Source organism: Populus euphratica, unplaced genomic scaffold (assembly GCF_000495115.2).
Source record: "Populus euphratica unplaced genomic scaffold, PopEup_1.0 scaffold1143.1, whole genome shotgun sequence".
Taxonomy (NCBI): Eukaryota; Viridiplantae; Streptophyta; class Magnoliopsida; order Malpighiales; family Salicaceae; genus Populus; species Populus euphratica.
In genome coordinates, this window is record NW_011500992.1 from 19,658 (window position 1) to 32,937 (window position 13,280).

The following is a 13,280-nucleotide window of genomic DNA, read 5'->3' on the forward strand; positions in this document are numbered from 1 at the left end:
GACCAAACCAAAGTTTCAAAGAAAGCTCCTTGCACAAACCATCACAGTAAAGCAGACGGGATTTAAAACTTACAAATAACTGACAAACGTCATGATTTCAATCAATACGCATGGCTTTAACTGATGAAAGCTTATTGTTCCCAGTTCTTCAAAAAGTGTATAAAACTCACAAATTATAGAAACAAACTAACCAGGTCCCACTTCAGGAATGTGGTGATATGCTCACTTGGATTCGCTAGTTATTCATTGAATTCCTGCGATGAGATTTTCAGGCCATCCTCTGGGGATCAATTTTTCCCCATCGCTGGTGATATCGCTTCCCAGCTGGTGTCAGATGATCATCATACTTTTTAGTCTGCCCTTGTTCATCATATTTGTCCGTCTCTTTCACATCCCCAGCATGATCTGTTGATGATGTTGCATTTCCATCTAACAACCTCTCCAAAATGAAACATCCTGCTAGTTAAAACCAAGAATTCATGAATCAAAGCCATATTAACTGATAACAATGAATGATTTAATGAACAAATTGTAGAATGCGCGCATCATGACATCGCAGAGAGTCGCTATATAAAAATATAGAGACCCCCCCGGCCCAACTCTCCAGCTTTCCAACAAATAGCACCTAGGAAAGAGCTTACTTTATTCAAATACTAATTAATCTTTCTATCAAAAATCACATTGTAAAATCTTAACGACAACATGACCTTTCATGCACACGTAATGAAAACACGAGGATATTCAATATATGAACACCCAACATTTATTTTTATCGTTAAATGAAAAGAGCCTTTAACACGGAGAGCTTGTTAACCTTCAAGCAACTCACCATACAAGGTCAATGCACCAATATAGAATTCAAATAAGATCAAGTATCAAATATTGCTTTGTTACACTAAACTAATTTAGCTAGAAGAATTGTTAAGCAATTTATATATTTCTGTCTTTTATTTTCATTACATGCACAGGCAAAGCTAAAAAAATTAAATATTTTTCATACAAGAAAAGTGGCCAATAACCATTCTTTAATTAATTTGTTTTCATTATTTGGTGGCGATGACTTGACGTGTTCAATAAGAGGCTATTTTTGAGGGTTGGGCAATCAAGCACAAAGGGATTGAAAGAAAAGCCCCCACTTGGCCACCCCATATGAGTGGTCAAAACAAGATTGGATAAAACACTAAACCCTTATCAACCGTATGTACATATGCCAATCGAATCCCCTCCAGATCATCCGACCTCACAACAACTGGGTCCTGCTTTACAAACTCATAAAACCCCAAATTCTGACGCTCATTAACACACAGCACACGCCATACTACATGCACTAACGCAAACATTCAGCCACTGCAAGCTCAAACCAAGGTGACAACCTTCTGGGTTCTTCTGGAAGTCATTTCCATGGCAGAGACCAAGAGATCCACTGGCACGGTCAAGTGGTTCAGCGCACAGAAAGGTTTTGGCTTCATTGCTCCCGATGACGGCGGAGAGGATCTGTTCGTCCACCAGAGCTCGATCCAATCCGACGGCTTTCGTACCCTCTCCGACGGACAGCCTGTGGAGTTCTCTGTCGGTTCAGGAGAAGACGGCCGCACCAAGGCCGCTGATGTCGTGGGCGTCTCCAGACCTCGCCGTCCTCCTCGTGGAGGCCGAGGTGGAGGTGGCGGGAGAGGGTACTACAGCGGAAGGGGACGAGGCGGCGGGTGTGTATGAGAGAGGCGGCCTCTCTAGGGGTAGGGGATATGGCGGCAGCGGAAGTAGCGGTGGTGCTTGTTTTAATTGTGGACGGTACGGTCATTTAGCAAGGGATTGTTATGAAGGTGGCGGTGGTGGTGGGAGATACGGTGGCGGTGGAGGCAGGAGATATTCTGGTGGTGGTGGAGGTGGTCGATGCTATAATTGTGGAGAGGAAGGGCATTTTGCGAGAGACTGTCCTAATGCTGATAACAAGTGAGAGAATGCCGGTGGTTTCAGTCAATGATCACACGACTGCGGTGTTTTTCAGTAATTCTTTCAGTCAATGATCCCCATTTATTAAGGATGCAAATCTGCATAGAAGATGAACAGAATTGCTTCCTGTTCTGTTAATTGGGTGTTTTTTTATATATATATATATATTTATTTGGTAATGTTGGTATTGTTTGCGTAAGATATAGGTTCTTTTTTTATCGGTTATGTTTAACATGCAATGGATCACATTTTATCGGTTAATTTTAACCCTAATTTAAAGCTGGATAAATATTATAGGGGCGTGAATGTGATAGCCACTATTTGAAAGTGATGGCATGCTTCTTCTTTTTTGGATCTCTCTGTTGTGGATCAGATAGCACTTTTTATCTTAATAGTCATAAGTATTTGGTGAACGGATGACTATGCATATTCTTTATTTTATGGCTAGAATTCATGCAATCTTATCCAAAATTTGGTGGCCTATGAAAGGTTGAAAATGGATTTGCTAAGATTGGAGTTCCCCCGGGGCTAGACCAGCCACTCCCTGAAGGGTATCGTGTGTGTGGTCTTAATATCCCAAATCTCCTGTTTGGCTCCATGACATATCCGCAGTTTTGTTGTCTATGTTCTTTATCATTCACAAACTGGTACGGGAGATTATTGAAAACAAAGAGAAAGAATAATGTCAGATGAATGTATGCAATGATTACAAAAGAAGGGTATAATGTTGAGAGGATTATGTTTTCTTTGTTAACTGTAACATGCTGTCTCAAACACAGAATGATGCTTGCAATCTATTATTCCATGGAGCTGATCATAAAAGTTTACTAGTTCCTTGAAATTCATTCGAGTGCCAGCTGGTTTCAAGGAAGGCCCAACTTCACATTTTTCCAATTTGTGAAAGCCAATTCTCTTGTATTCCTGGCCATTATTTAGAAACCTCCACTACTGACATGATGGTGTTTTTCAGACTATAAGGATTTTGACGTGTGAGAGAGACATCATCACCTGAGTATCAAAATTAGCTCCTGAAATCATGTCTGATTTGTCCAAAAAAGTGTCAATATACATCCCATGTTTCTTTACCCTCTTGTTTGTTTGCGTTGATATCACAGTGTTTCGAGTTCTGATGAAATGTGAAACTTCAGGATGCTGCTTCTTTGAATGGAGACACATATAAGGATTGACTTCATGAGCAGCTTGGCTCAATGTTTTGATGTGGTTTTAATTAATTATAGATCTGAAACGGGCGTGGTGAAAAGTTGTTTCTCTTATCATTTATTCCCAACCCCCTAGGTTTTTTGGGAGCAATCTTGGTTAATAATTAACAACTTAGCATACAGGCCTGTTTTGGTTTTCTTTGAAGAAATCCCCGAGTTAGTAGCATACAGGTGTGTGTTAGTAGCTTGCCTGTGTCATTTCTGCTCCATATGAGAAACGAAACGAAATTGAGAATTAATTGCTTGCTTTTCTTTATCCTTTTCTTTTTACTCAAATCTGTGAGTTGAGAATGGCTGGTTCATCTAGCTGGCCTTTTACCTTGGAGTTAACCATAAATTTGTCACAAACTGTGATACTTAATTGAGGGTTGATTGAATTAATTAATCCCGTTGTTATTAGATTTGATGGTGCAAAATTGATGCTTTCTAAAACATTAATTTTGGCGTCATCAATAAAGATCTTTCGACGCTGAAATTGTAGATCATATTGTTGTTAAGAGGGCATGTGGTTGTATTTTTTAGCTCGCACATATTTTTCAGAGTCTCCGATGTTTGCTGAAATGGGGAAGGCTCGCGGGAGTCATGTTTGTAGATGATAGGAATTAATTGAGTAAAATCTCAATACATGGGAACCTCTATTGAGACTTTTGGTAGATGGGAGAACTCAATCAGCTTGACTTGCTTTGTACCTTGCAGTTGCTTTGATTTTGGATATGGCTGCCAGCATGCTCTCTTCCTCAAGTGTATTTAATGCTCTATAAGAACGGAGGGCAATGTGAGAAGTCTTTTGTTGTTACTAATTAGATAGATTTTCCAGAGTACTTTCCTTGCTCTCTCTCTCTCTGCTATATCTTTTGACCTTTATTCTTGGGGTGGATTTTACGCTTGTGGGAGACTGGGGTTCCTTGGTTAATTGGTGTTCCGGTTTAATGGCAACTATTATTCAGTAAATATAATTGCAAAAAACAAAACGCTTCGACAGGGACAAGTCCTGAAGAACCATGACGAAAGTTGCGTCTTTAGAAGTAGGCAGCCATAAAATATCAGGAGAAACTTCCATGAACCCCAATAGTTCTGACCAACAGAGCCATCCATGAGCTCAGCTTTTATCTGAACACGAGCCGCTGTACTCAGTCTTGAGGAATTTCGAGGGAATTAATTTCGAGTCACTTCTTTACTACTGGTCAGCTAGTGATTTGGTACCATGCACATGCAAACGCACAGAAAAATACCAGAATGAATAACTCTACAGCCTCTTCATAAAAATTCAACTGCATGAAATCCCCCAAAACAGGCATAGAAGTAGTTTCCATTTTCCAGGGTCCTGAATATTTTTTTGCCTATGACCTAACGTGGCTATAAATGCTTGCCACGGCTATTGACACTCAGTAAGCTAGGTCATATTGCCCAGATAATTTGGTTAAATTCTAGACTTCACTTAATTTTGAAAATAGAAACTTATTACTTCATAAAATCCGATACCAACATCAAACGACAAATATGCATGGGTCTAGGGTCTGGATACATGGTCGAGACAATCAAGCGAGTCCAGCTACTTGGCGATGCAAGTTGATTCACATCACATGAGTTGTGTCAGATTGTTAGAAGTGACGATGGAGGACCCACACCCGTGTACCTTATCTACACTATAGGCTTGATTTAGACGATCCCTGATCAAGATTTGATTCTTGCTCTACAAGCTTACAATATGCATGCATACAGTAAAGTTTAATTCACTTGATACTTATTATATTGTTGTTGTCTAGTAGATGATGTTGTTTTCTCTTTTCATCGGTGCTTCATGTAACAGTCATCGCATTTGTCAAGCTGGCAAGTTCTTGCTAGCTAACTCTTCAACATTACGATTCATGCATATGTTTTCATTGTTCATCATGGTATAACGAATGAGAGGCTGCTCTATCCTTTCTCCTATATATAATTTGAATCAAGTCGAACTCTCATTGCTTCTGTACGTACTTTTTACCTTTCGGATCATAGAATATGATGAGAATTGAGATTTATATATTTATAATTGCAGTGTCCTACTCTTGTATGCTCTCAGTTTTAGTAGTAAAACATATCAATGCATAGCAATTAATTAAATATTCAAAATGTTTTGCGATGTTTCTTTAAAGCCTACTATACTTTTTTCACATTTGTACGAAGAAGCTACACTATGCTATTGCCTCGCTGATTTGATCTTTAAGGGGAAGAAAGAAAAAAGGAAAAGGAACACCGATCTTCACGACCACTCCATGAGGATTAGGGACGTCCCCGCTGATCCAGGAAAGTCGCGGTTGCTGGTCAAAAGCAATATCTTGGTAAATAGCCAAATTCATTGATATTAGAGAAAGAAAGAAGAAAAATAATTCAAACATTCCACGACAGTGACCTGACATTCCTTGTCTTGAAGAGTTCTTAAAAAATGTGAAGGTCTCCAACTGATCAGTGACTGGTCAAATAGTTTTTATGGACAAACTGGGCATTTAGCATGGAAAAATCAAAAGAAATGGTGAATTCAAACATGCAAAAAGCTTTGTCGAAAATGGCGCCTCTTTTATGTCGTGGTTTATGACATTAAATAAATTGGTCAGAGTTCATTTAAATTTCATGACATGTAAGTTATTGTAATTTTAAAACATAATATGTTTATATACATATATATATATATATATTGAAACACAATAATTATATCATTATTTAGTAAATATTATGTTTTGAAAATGCAATAAGGTAAAAAATTATTATTTTATCGATTTTTTAAAATAATATTTTTACGTCAAATATTTTTTCAAAAAAAATCAGTTCTTAGTGCATCTTCGATCGAATGACAGTTCCCCCTTCCAATTATTTGCTCTCTTGTTTGTTCAGTGCTGCACTGCCTCTTTTCACCCTCCCTTGCCATGCACACCATCGCTTCTTCGGAAGTAGTTTATTGTCCACGAGATGGTTTTGGATAAGGTTTTGAAAGTCGAATATTTGCTTTTGAGTTGCAGAGTACGTGTCCAGTGGTAATCAGTAATAGTATTGATTGCTCTTTGGAGCTTTTGTCCATGCATTGACCATTATCTATTGTCAGATTCAAAGTCACTGTAGCCTTAAAGGTTGATGGTCGTTATAAGCCCACCAATTCCACGGGCCCATACTCTTTTCTAGATGTTTGTGACCCACAAAACCACAAGGCCTTCGCTTTTAATAACAGCCCACATCACATAAAATAAGTACCGCATTAAAAAAATAACGTATTATAAATTAAAATCAAATTATATAATTAAAAATAAATTAAAATTTTATGAAAGAGTTAATAATAAAAATTAAAAAAAAATCAAATTAGAATTCTCCTCAAATCAAAGAACAATTTTGAAATTTTAGATAGCTATAGTGAATTTAAAAAAAAACAGAAAAAATAAAGTTTTTCAAACAATAAATTGTATTATCATCAATCACAAGTGTCACCATCAAAATAAATGTCACCATGAAAATAAATGGATGTTGTTACCCTTACAATGACACAATTGAAGGGGGTTTTGGTAGTAAGAATACACTATACATATTTTAGATACGAATGTCTTTTATATGCTAGTATATACAATGCATGTAATAATAATTTTTTTATTTAAATAATATTTAATATTTATTAGAAAATTAGATGGTTCTCTGTTTACTTGATAATTAAAAAAAAACTTCAAGTTAAAGGACTAAAAAAACCCTCATCACAAGCTTTAAATTTTTGGAACAAAGTATAAAATTATTATTGTACTATAGATAAAAAGGATAGAAGACAGAAACCCTTTTATTGCCAAATTTAAAAAAATTACCTTTAATGACAATGTAATCATTCACGGTGCTTAAAATTTCAGAAAAGACACATTTATTTTTAATTAACTTTTTAATAACTAATGAGGTGTCTGAAAAGATTTTAATAACTTCAATAATCGTTTAAGGATTTTTTGTAATGAGAGAAGCAAAATCATCTCACACCGTTTCAGTGAACGGTGCACGTAAATCTATATAAACAGTACTTTTCCAATCATAATTAGCTTCGGTTAATTAATACCCGCTAATTTTCTTGCTGTCGCCGATAATTTATGTTACACTCAGCTACTCCAACCAATCACAAAGCGAATGCATTTCCAAGTCGTGTTGTTCATTTCATTTGTCCTCTAGGAGACAGACCACATTGGACCATGTCTGCTTTCAATTTTAGCTATGTAAGAGGACCTAAGAGTGCATGTGAGAGGCACATCAAATGACCAGTAACCAAACCTTATATTTATCAGGAGAGACCACTGTGATGCACCATTTCTAGGTTAGAAGCTTGGAGTTCGTTAAGGATCTTTATCTGAACAGTTATAAAATGGAAATGGATCGATTGGAAGGAATGAATGGACGTATAAAAGAAATAACAAGAAACTTCAACAAAATTGTTATCTTCATCTTCTCTATTACGAAGAATCAATAAGAAATTCAAACCCAATCGAGCAAAAATGAAATCCAACACCCACAACTCCTTCCTGTTGCAGATTGCAAAACGAATAAACCCAATCCAATTGCAAAATGGAGCAACACCACCGAGGGCAGAGTCATGGTAAGGGCTTGAGTGGAATCATCAGGTCGTTAAATTTTACAGGAAATCTTAAAATATATTGAATAAAATTTAATTAAAATTTTAGGATGGTTGAAACTTGGTAATGCTAAAAAACTGTTAAATATAAAAAAAATGACTTATTAAGAGTAAAATAATTATTTTTTATTAAAAAATAAAATAAATCAATTCTTCCTTCTTTTTATATGTTGACGACTGAGCAAAAGCAGAATAGAAAAAGAAAAAAAAAAGAAAAGACAAGAGAGAAAAGTAAGGGAAAACATAAAAAAATTAAAGAAAAAAATTTAAAAAAGTGAAAGAATAACCTTGTAAACTTATAAAATTCAATTTATAAAATATTAATCTAAGAAAGAATCAAGTGAAGGAAGAAGGAATTGAGAAGGAAAAAATTTAATTACTTTATTTTATCGAGCTGAAATTTTACATGGAATCTTAAAATATATTGAATAAAATTTAATTAAAATTTTAGGATGATTGAAGCTTGGTAATGCTAAAAAAACTGTCAAATATAAGCAAAACGACTCATTAAAAGTAAAATAATTATTTTTTATTAAAAAATAAAATAAATTAATTCTTCCTTCCTTTTATATGTTGACGACTGAGCAAAAACAAAATAGAAAAAGAACAAAAAAAGAAAAAGCAAGAGAGAAAAGTAAGGGAAAACATAAAAAAATTAAAGAAAAAAATTTAAAAAAGTGAAAGAATAACCTTGTAAACTTATAAAATTCAATTTATAAAATATTAATCTAAGGAAGAATCAAGTGAAGGAAGAAGGCATTGAGAAGGAAAAAATTTAATTACTTTATTTTTAATTGACATGAGATTGTTATTTTATCCCAGTTGAGGGGTTGTTACAATATCAATTCAGATTCGATTATTAATTAATTATATTTCACAAAATATCGAAAGATATCACTTCAATAATAACTTTATTTTTACTTTCACTTTAATTTTATGGATCTTCAAATATTTTTTTTAATATTTTAGATATTTTTTAATATTTTAGATAGTATATTTAAATTAAAATTACACAGTTACTTTAAAAATTCATATACATAAATTAATAACTAATTTTTAAAACAATTCATGTATTTATTTAATAACTGGGGGAAAATTTCTAGCTCCATCCTTAAACACCACCCTATTTAAAAGCTTCACCACCCTCAACCTCCACCCAAACCACGGACGAATTCATAGCCAAGTTAATTACAACACAGATTTCTAATGGTGGGAGGATATTTTAGTTGTCAAAGAATCTGCGTAATCTTGCAATTGCCATTTTTAATTATTGATTTGATGACAAGCTGAGAGTTTTCTGGGGATGCGAGGGGACTACAAAGATAAAAAGCTATTTTCTTCGAAAGGACGAGGAAGATGTTGGATTTGGGATTCTTCATATGTCTTGGATTTTTTTAAAGTTCAGAGAGGGCGTGTTGCTTGGTTAAAGGAGGAGGAATGCAAAGTATAGGCAATCGGAGCAACGAAAAGAAATATTAAAGTTGATTAAGGGGCGAGGCGACATAACCCAAAGACTGGCAGGGGAAAATAATAATAATATATATATTTAAAATATAGAGTTTCAGAAATTTTACGAAATAAAAAGGTTACAAAAGTACAAAGTTACAAGATGTTTAAGAATTAAGGTTAAGAAATATATATAAAAAATCAATTTTAAATGAAAAGGCATATGCTCCTCAAATAAAAAGAGACAACGTTATTTAACATTCATGGTTTCGGTGTTTTTTTTATTAAAAGAAAAAATAATTCTTTACTCTTGTGATTTTTATATATTTTATATAATTGATGAGAGATTTGACTTGATGATCTAAATCTTTGGAAGATTAATTTTCGAATCAAATATGATTAAACGGATAATAAAATTATGCCCTTCCTTTCCATGCACATTTGGGTCCATGAACATAGCCCCAGACTTTGCGGCCGATGTTTACAGTTGTCTGGTTTAACGCAACACCTTGCAATGGCCCTCACAACATGGTGTGCAAGGGGTCATCCTGTAGCACATCACGCTTTTTCGCACAAACAGATGAATCAATAGATTTCTTTCCATGAAAAAATTAGCCATCAATGTTAGAAATATTCTAAGTAGATTTGATGGGATAAAATCATAGCTACTTGTATGGGAAGAGAGTGATGTACCCTCAAAAACCAAGGGAGTTGCATTCTTAAAAGAGAGAAAGATTAATCAACACGCAAGTGGTCTTTCTTTACAAGGAGGGATGGCCATGATGGCCATCGCACCTTTTCAAAAAACATCAACAATAGCCCTTGCAAGGGGAGGGGGGAGTTGCAAATGCCGATCTCTCTTTACACAATTGCGTAAGTATCTTAATTTGTTAACCTTTCTTTTCTGAAAGCAGGGGAATCCAACAATCAAGCCTTGTGGGGAGGACACTGGTAGCACTTGGTGAAGAGGCCAAATGAATCGATCTGACGTATAAAGTTGAGCATGCTCGCCCATCCTCCAAATCCAAATCCCACAACAAAAACCCATACCATCACAAAAATGTTCACGCAATATAAGCCCACCCAACCTCCAAGAAATGGGGGCGGTCTCTCCACAGCATTCTGTGAAAACACAATGAATTAAGAGATTATTAATAACTTGCTTTAACTAATGATGATGAAAGGGAAATTAAGATCGCCAACCTCTCGAGCCGACGCTGAAGAGAAAGTGATCATGTGTGCTAATGATGGAATTATGTAGACAGTGAAGCTGACAAGAAGAGATCCGACAGTGGAGTTGATAGGTCCAAAGAAAGGGAAGATGATGGCGAGGAACCAAATTGGTATCACCACGGGAAGCCTAGCCAGAGCTCTCTTCAACACACTCTTCGTGTCGTGAACCCTTATGAATTTCTCCCACACAAAGTATAGTGGGGTGCAGGCAAATCCAAATGTTATGAACTGCCAAGAAATATGAAAATAAAGTGTCAAATGAAGGACATGAACATATAAGACTTCAACCAGATCCGACTCAGATTAGAAACCTGTTCCGATCAGGAATTAATCGAAGCCATGCTGGTGAAGTTATAAAAAACTTCGTAGGCACACTGGACAGAAGCGGTAATCAATTAACCTGATGAATGAGCATGAGTATGACAGCAGTATCTCTATATCCATTCTTCGGTAGCAAAGAGAGAGCATTAGAATGAGTAAGTAGCAAGCCCCCAAATGCCCAGTAACCAGCAGAAGCTGATGGTAGTGTCGAGGTTAAAACATAAAGTGTTGCTATCAAGTATATTAGCTTGAACTTCTGTGGCCTCCACATCGCATGCATAATTTCCCTACATTAACAATCACGCAGTCTCATCAATCAAAATTTAATTTCTGGTACATCTGTGCATATACACACAGGCGTGCACGGGCAGACGTATGGAGTACTGTGCATTAATGCTTCTGTATGAAGGTGATCAAGATGGTCAACTTAAATTCCAAAATGATGGTATGGTTATATTTTTAAGTTTATCGCTTCTTTGCAAACCAAATGGAGAGTTGTATAAAGTAATCAGAAAGTTGGTGTGCCAGCTTTTTCAGGAAAGATGTTCTCTTACTGAGAAAACTCTTTCCAGTAATTACATGTGGGTCCATATATGCATTTATACATCAATCCCATCATTATCATAAAGTATATTTGTATATGCCATTATATATATATGGAGTCATCACTCACACTGTGACAGCATGCCCACCAAAGGTATAAAGAATGTTGGTAGCCCCAGTAAAATACAGAACCATTGTGGTTGGACCTGAGTGTTTCACTTCTTCAATCTTCAATAAAATGGTGGCGGGGGAGGGAGTTAGGTTAATACCTTAAAGAAAATACTAAATTGAAAGCGGAAATTAAGGGCATATCACGCCAAAAATGGATTTTTTTAAGCTGAATAACACTGCTAATTAATCAAAGATAGAATATGCAACCAACCTGTCCATGGATTAGGGAAGCAATTGTCATATACCATGCGGTATAAGAGGTCATCATAAGGCCTAAGAATGACCAAATTCTGTAGTTGTGAAATGAGGGAACGAAGACAGTAGTTGCACAGCACGCTCCAAAGATGTAGGTCCAGGTTCTCTTGTCTAGATTATCGTTTATGTAGTAGATATTGCTGCGAAACGTTAGTGAAAAAAGAAGGATGAGTGCTGTTTGTTTATGATGAAATCATCTCAACCGAATAGGGCAGAAGAAAAAAGTTTATATCATGATGATTGATGAATATGTAAGGATACCTTGCACAGGCAATTAACTGAATGACAGAACCAAATACAAGAAAAGTGCAGTTGAAAAGGAGGCCGATATTCCTCCAGTATTTCCCTAGCAGCCCATCAAGAACTTCAAACCACTGCAAACAACACCATTAAGTTCAAAAACAAAAAAACTTAAAGAACACTTGACAAGACTAAAATAGAAACTTTATTTTTCTCTCTCTCTAGTTTCTGTATTGTTTTGGCACTATATATATTGTACATAAAAGTTCTACGACACGACTTATCAGTTAGCATAGTCCAGATATACTAATTTGAATATTCAAGTGTATAGCTAGAATATATTACCTGAATTACATGATTCCTGAAATCAACCTTTTCTCTCTCTTTTCTAGTTCTATATTCAACATAAAGAACACTAATAAGGTAAGCAGTCCAGCTTCCCATCAAGCCGTATAAAAGTTGAAACAGGATTCCGGATAACAAGCCAAGTTGTGAAAATGAGTAGGGCAATGTGAGGAGAACTTGCGCGACCTACAATTCAAAAAAAGAAGAAGAAGAAATTAAACATGTATGTGTGTGTGTGTTGATGTATTTATATTTCTTGCAAGATGGCATTGAAACCAGAAAATCCTGTAAGCATGCTTGAATATATTGCCTGATTCGAAGCACAGCTAAACCAAGCGTCATATACTGAACCACCATGCCATAAAAAATTTGAGAATTTGCTCTCAGTAGACTTGGAACTCCCCTCTTCTCTCTCCATTTCCACGTAGTTTCCAGCAATAACAGTCTCAACTTTCTCAGAAGCCATTGTTGTAGCTTACTGGTACTAATGCTGGGGAAGCAGTGGACTAATTGGAGTCTATAAATAGATAAAGGAAGTGCTTATTTTCGCTATATTTTGCTACGCTTCTCCTTTCCTTTCGTCTTTATAAAAAAATATTGCAGCAATTATTGATTCACCGAAGTGGGGACCTAAGTAGTTATTTCACCCTTTAAAATTTGATTTTCAGATGACAGTTTAATCCTCTCATTTTCATTTTCATAGGGTCTAGCTTTGAATCTCATTGGTCGGTGACATAGCAATGTCCAACTGCATGTGAGAAACTCATTACACTGTGCTCTCTCTTTCTTCTCCCCCCTGCTTGCTCCGGGCTTGAAAGGAGAATGGTGGACCCAGGCTCTCATGCATTACACGAGCGGGGTGGCCCACCACAGGCTTTTTCCAAGCCTAAAAGAGCCCATGTTCGTAAACAAGTGTATGGGTTGATCTCGAA

The 13,280-nt window shown here is 35.9% G+C and overlaps 1 protein-coding gene and 1 pseudogene across 1 annotated transcript; one reads left to right on the forward strand and one right to left on the reverse strand.

The window, feature by feature from the left end:
* The first annotated feature begins 1,002 nt into the window (after positions 1 to 1,002).
* Positions 1,003 to 2,277, forward strand: LOC105116984 (glycine-rich protein 2-like; annotated as a pseudogene).
* Positions 2,278 to 9,884: 7,607 nt separating this feature from the next.
* Positions 9,885 to 12,920, reverse strand: LOC105116985 (auxin transporter-like protein 3). Its single transcript, XM_011014510.1, has 8 exons — positions 12,659 to 12,920; positions 12,349 to 12,534; positions 12,025 to 12,137; positions 11,720 to 11,903; positions 11,468 to 11,565; positions 10,874 to 11,081; positions 10,444 to 10,701; positions 9,885 to 10,362 (listed from the first exon to the last, which is right to left on the reverse strand). Exons 1-8 carry the CDS (start codon positions 12,812 to 12,814, stop codon positions 10,168 to 10,170), a joined length of 1,398 nt encoding a protein of 465 aa, XP_011012812.1. The 5' UTR covers positions 12,815 to 12,920; the 3' UTR covers positions 9,885 to 10,167.
* Positions 12,921 to 13,280: the final 360 nt, after the last annotated feature.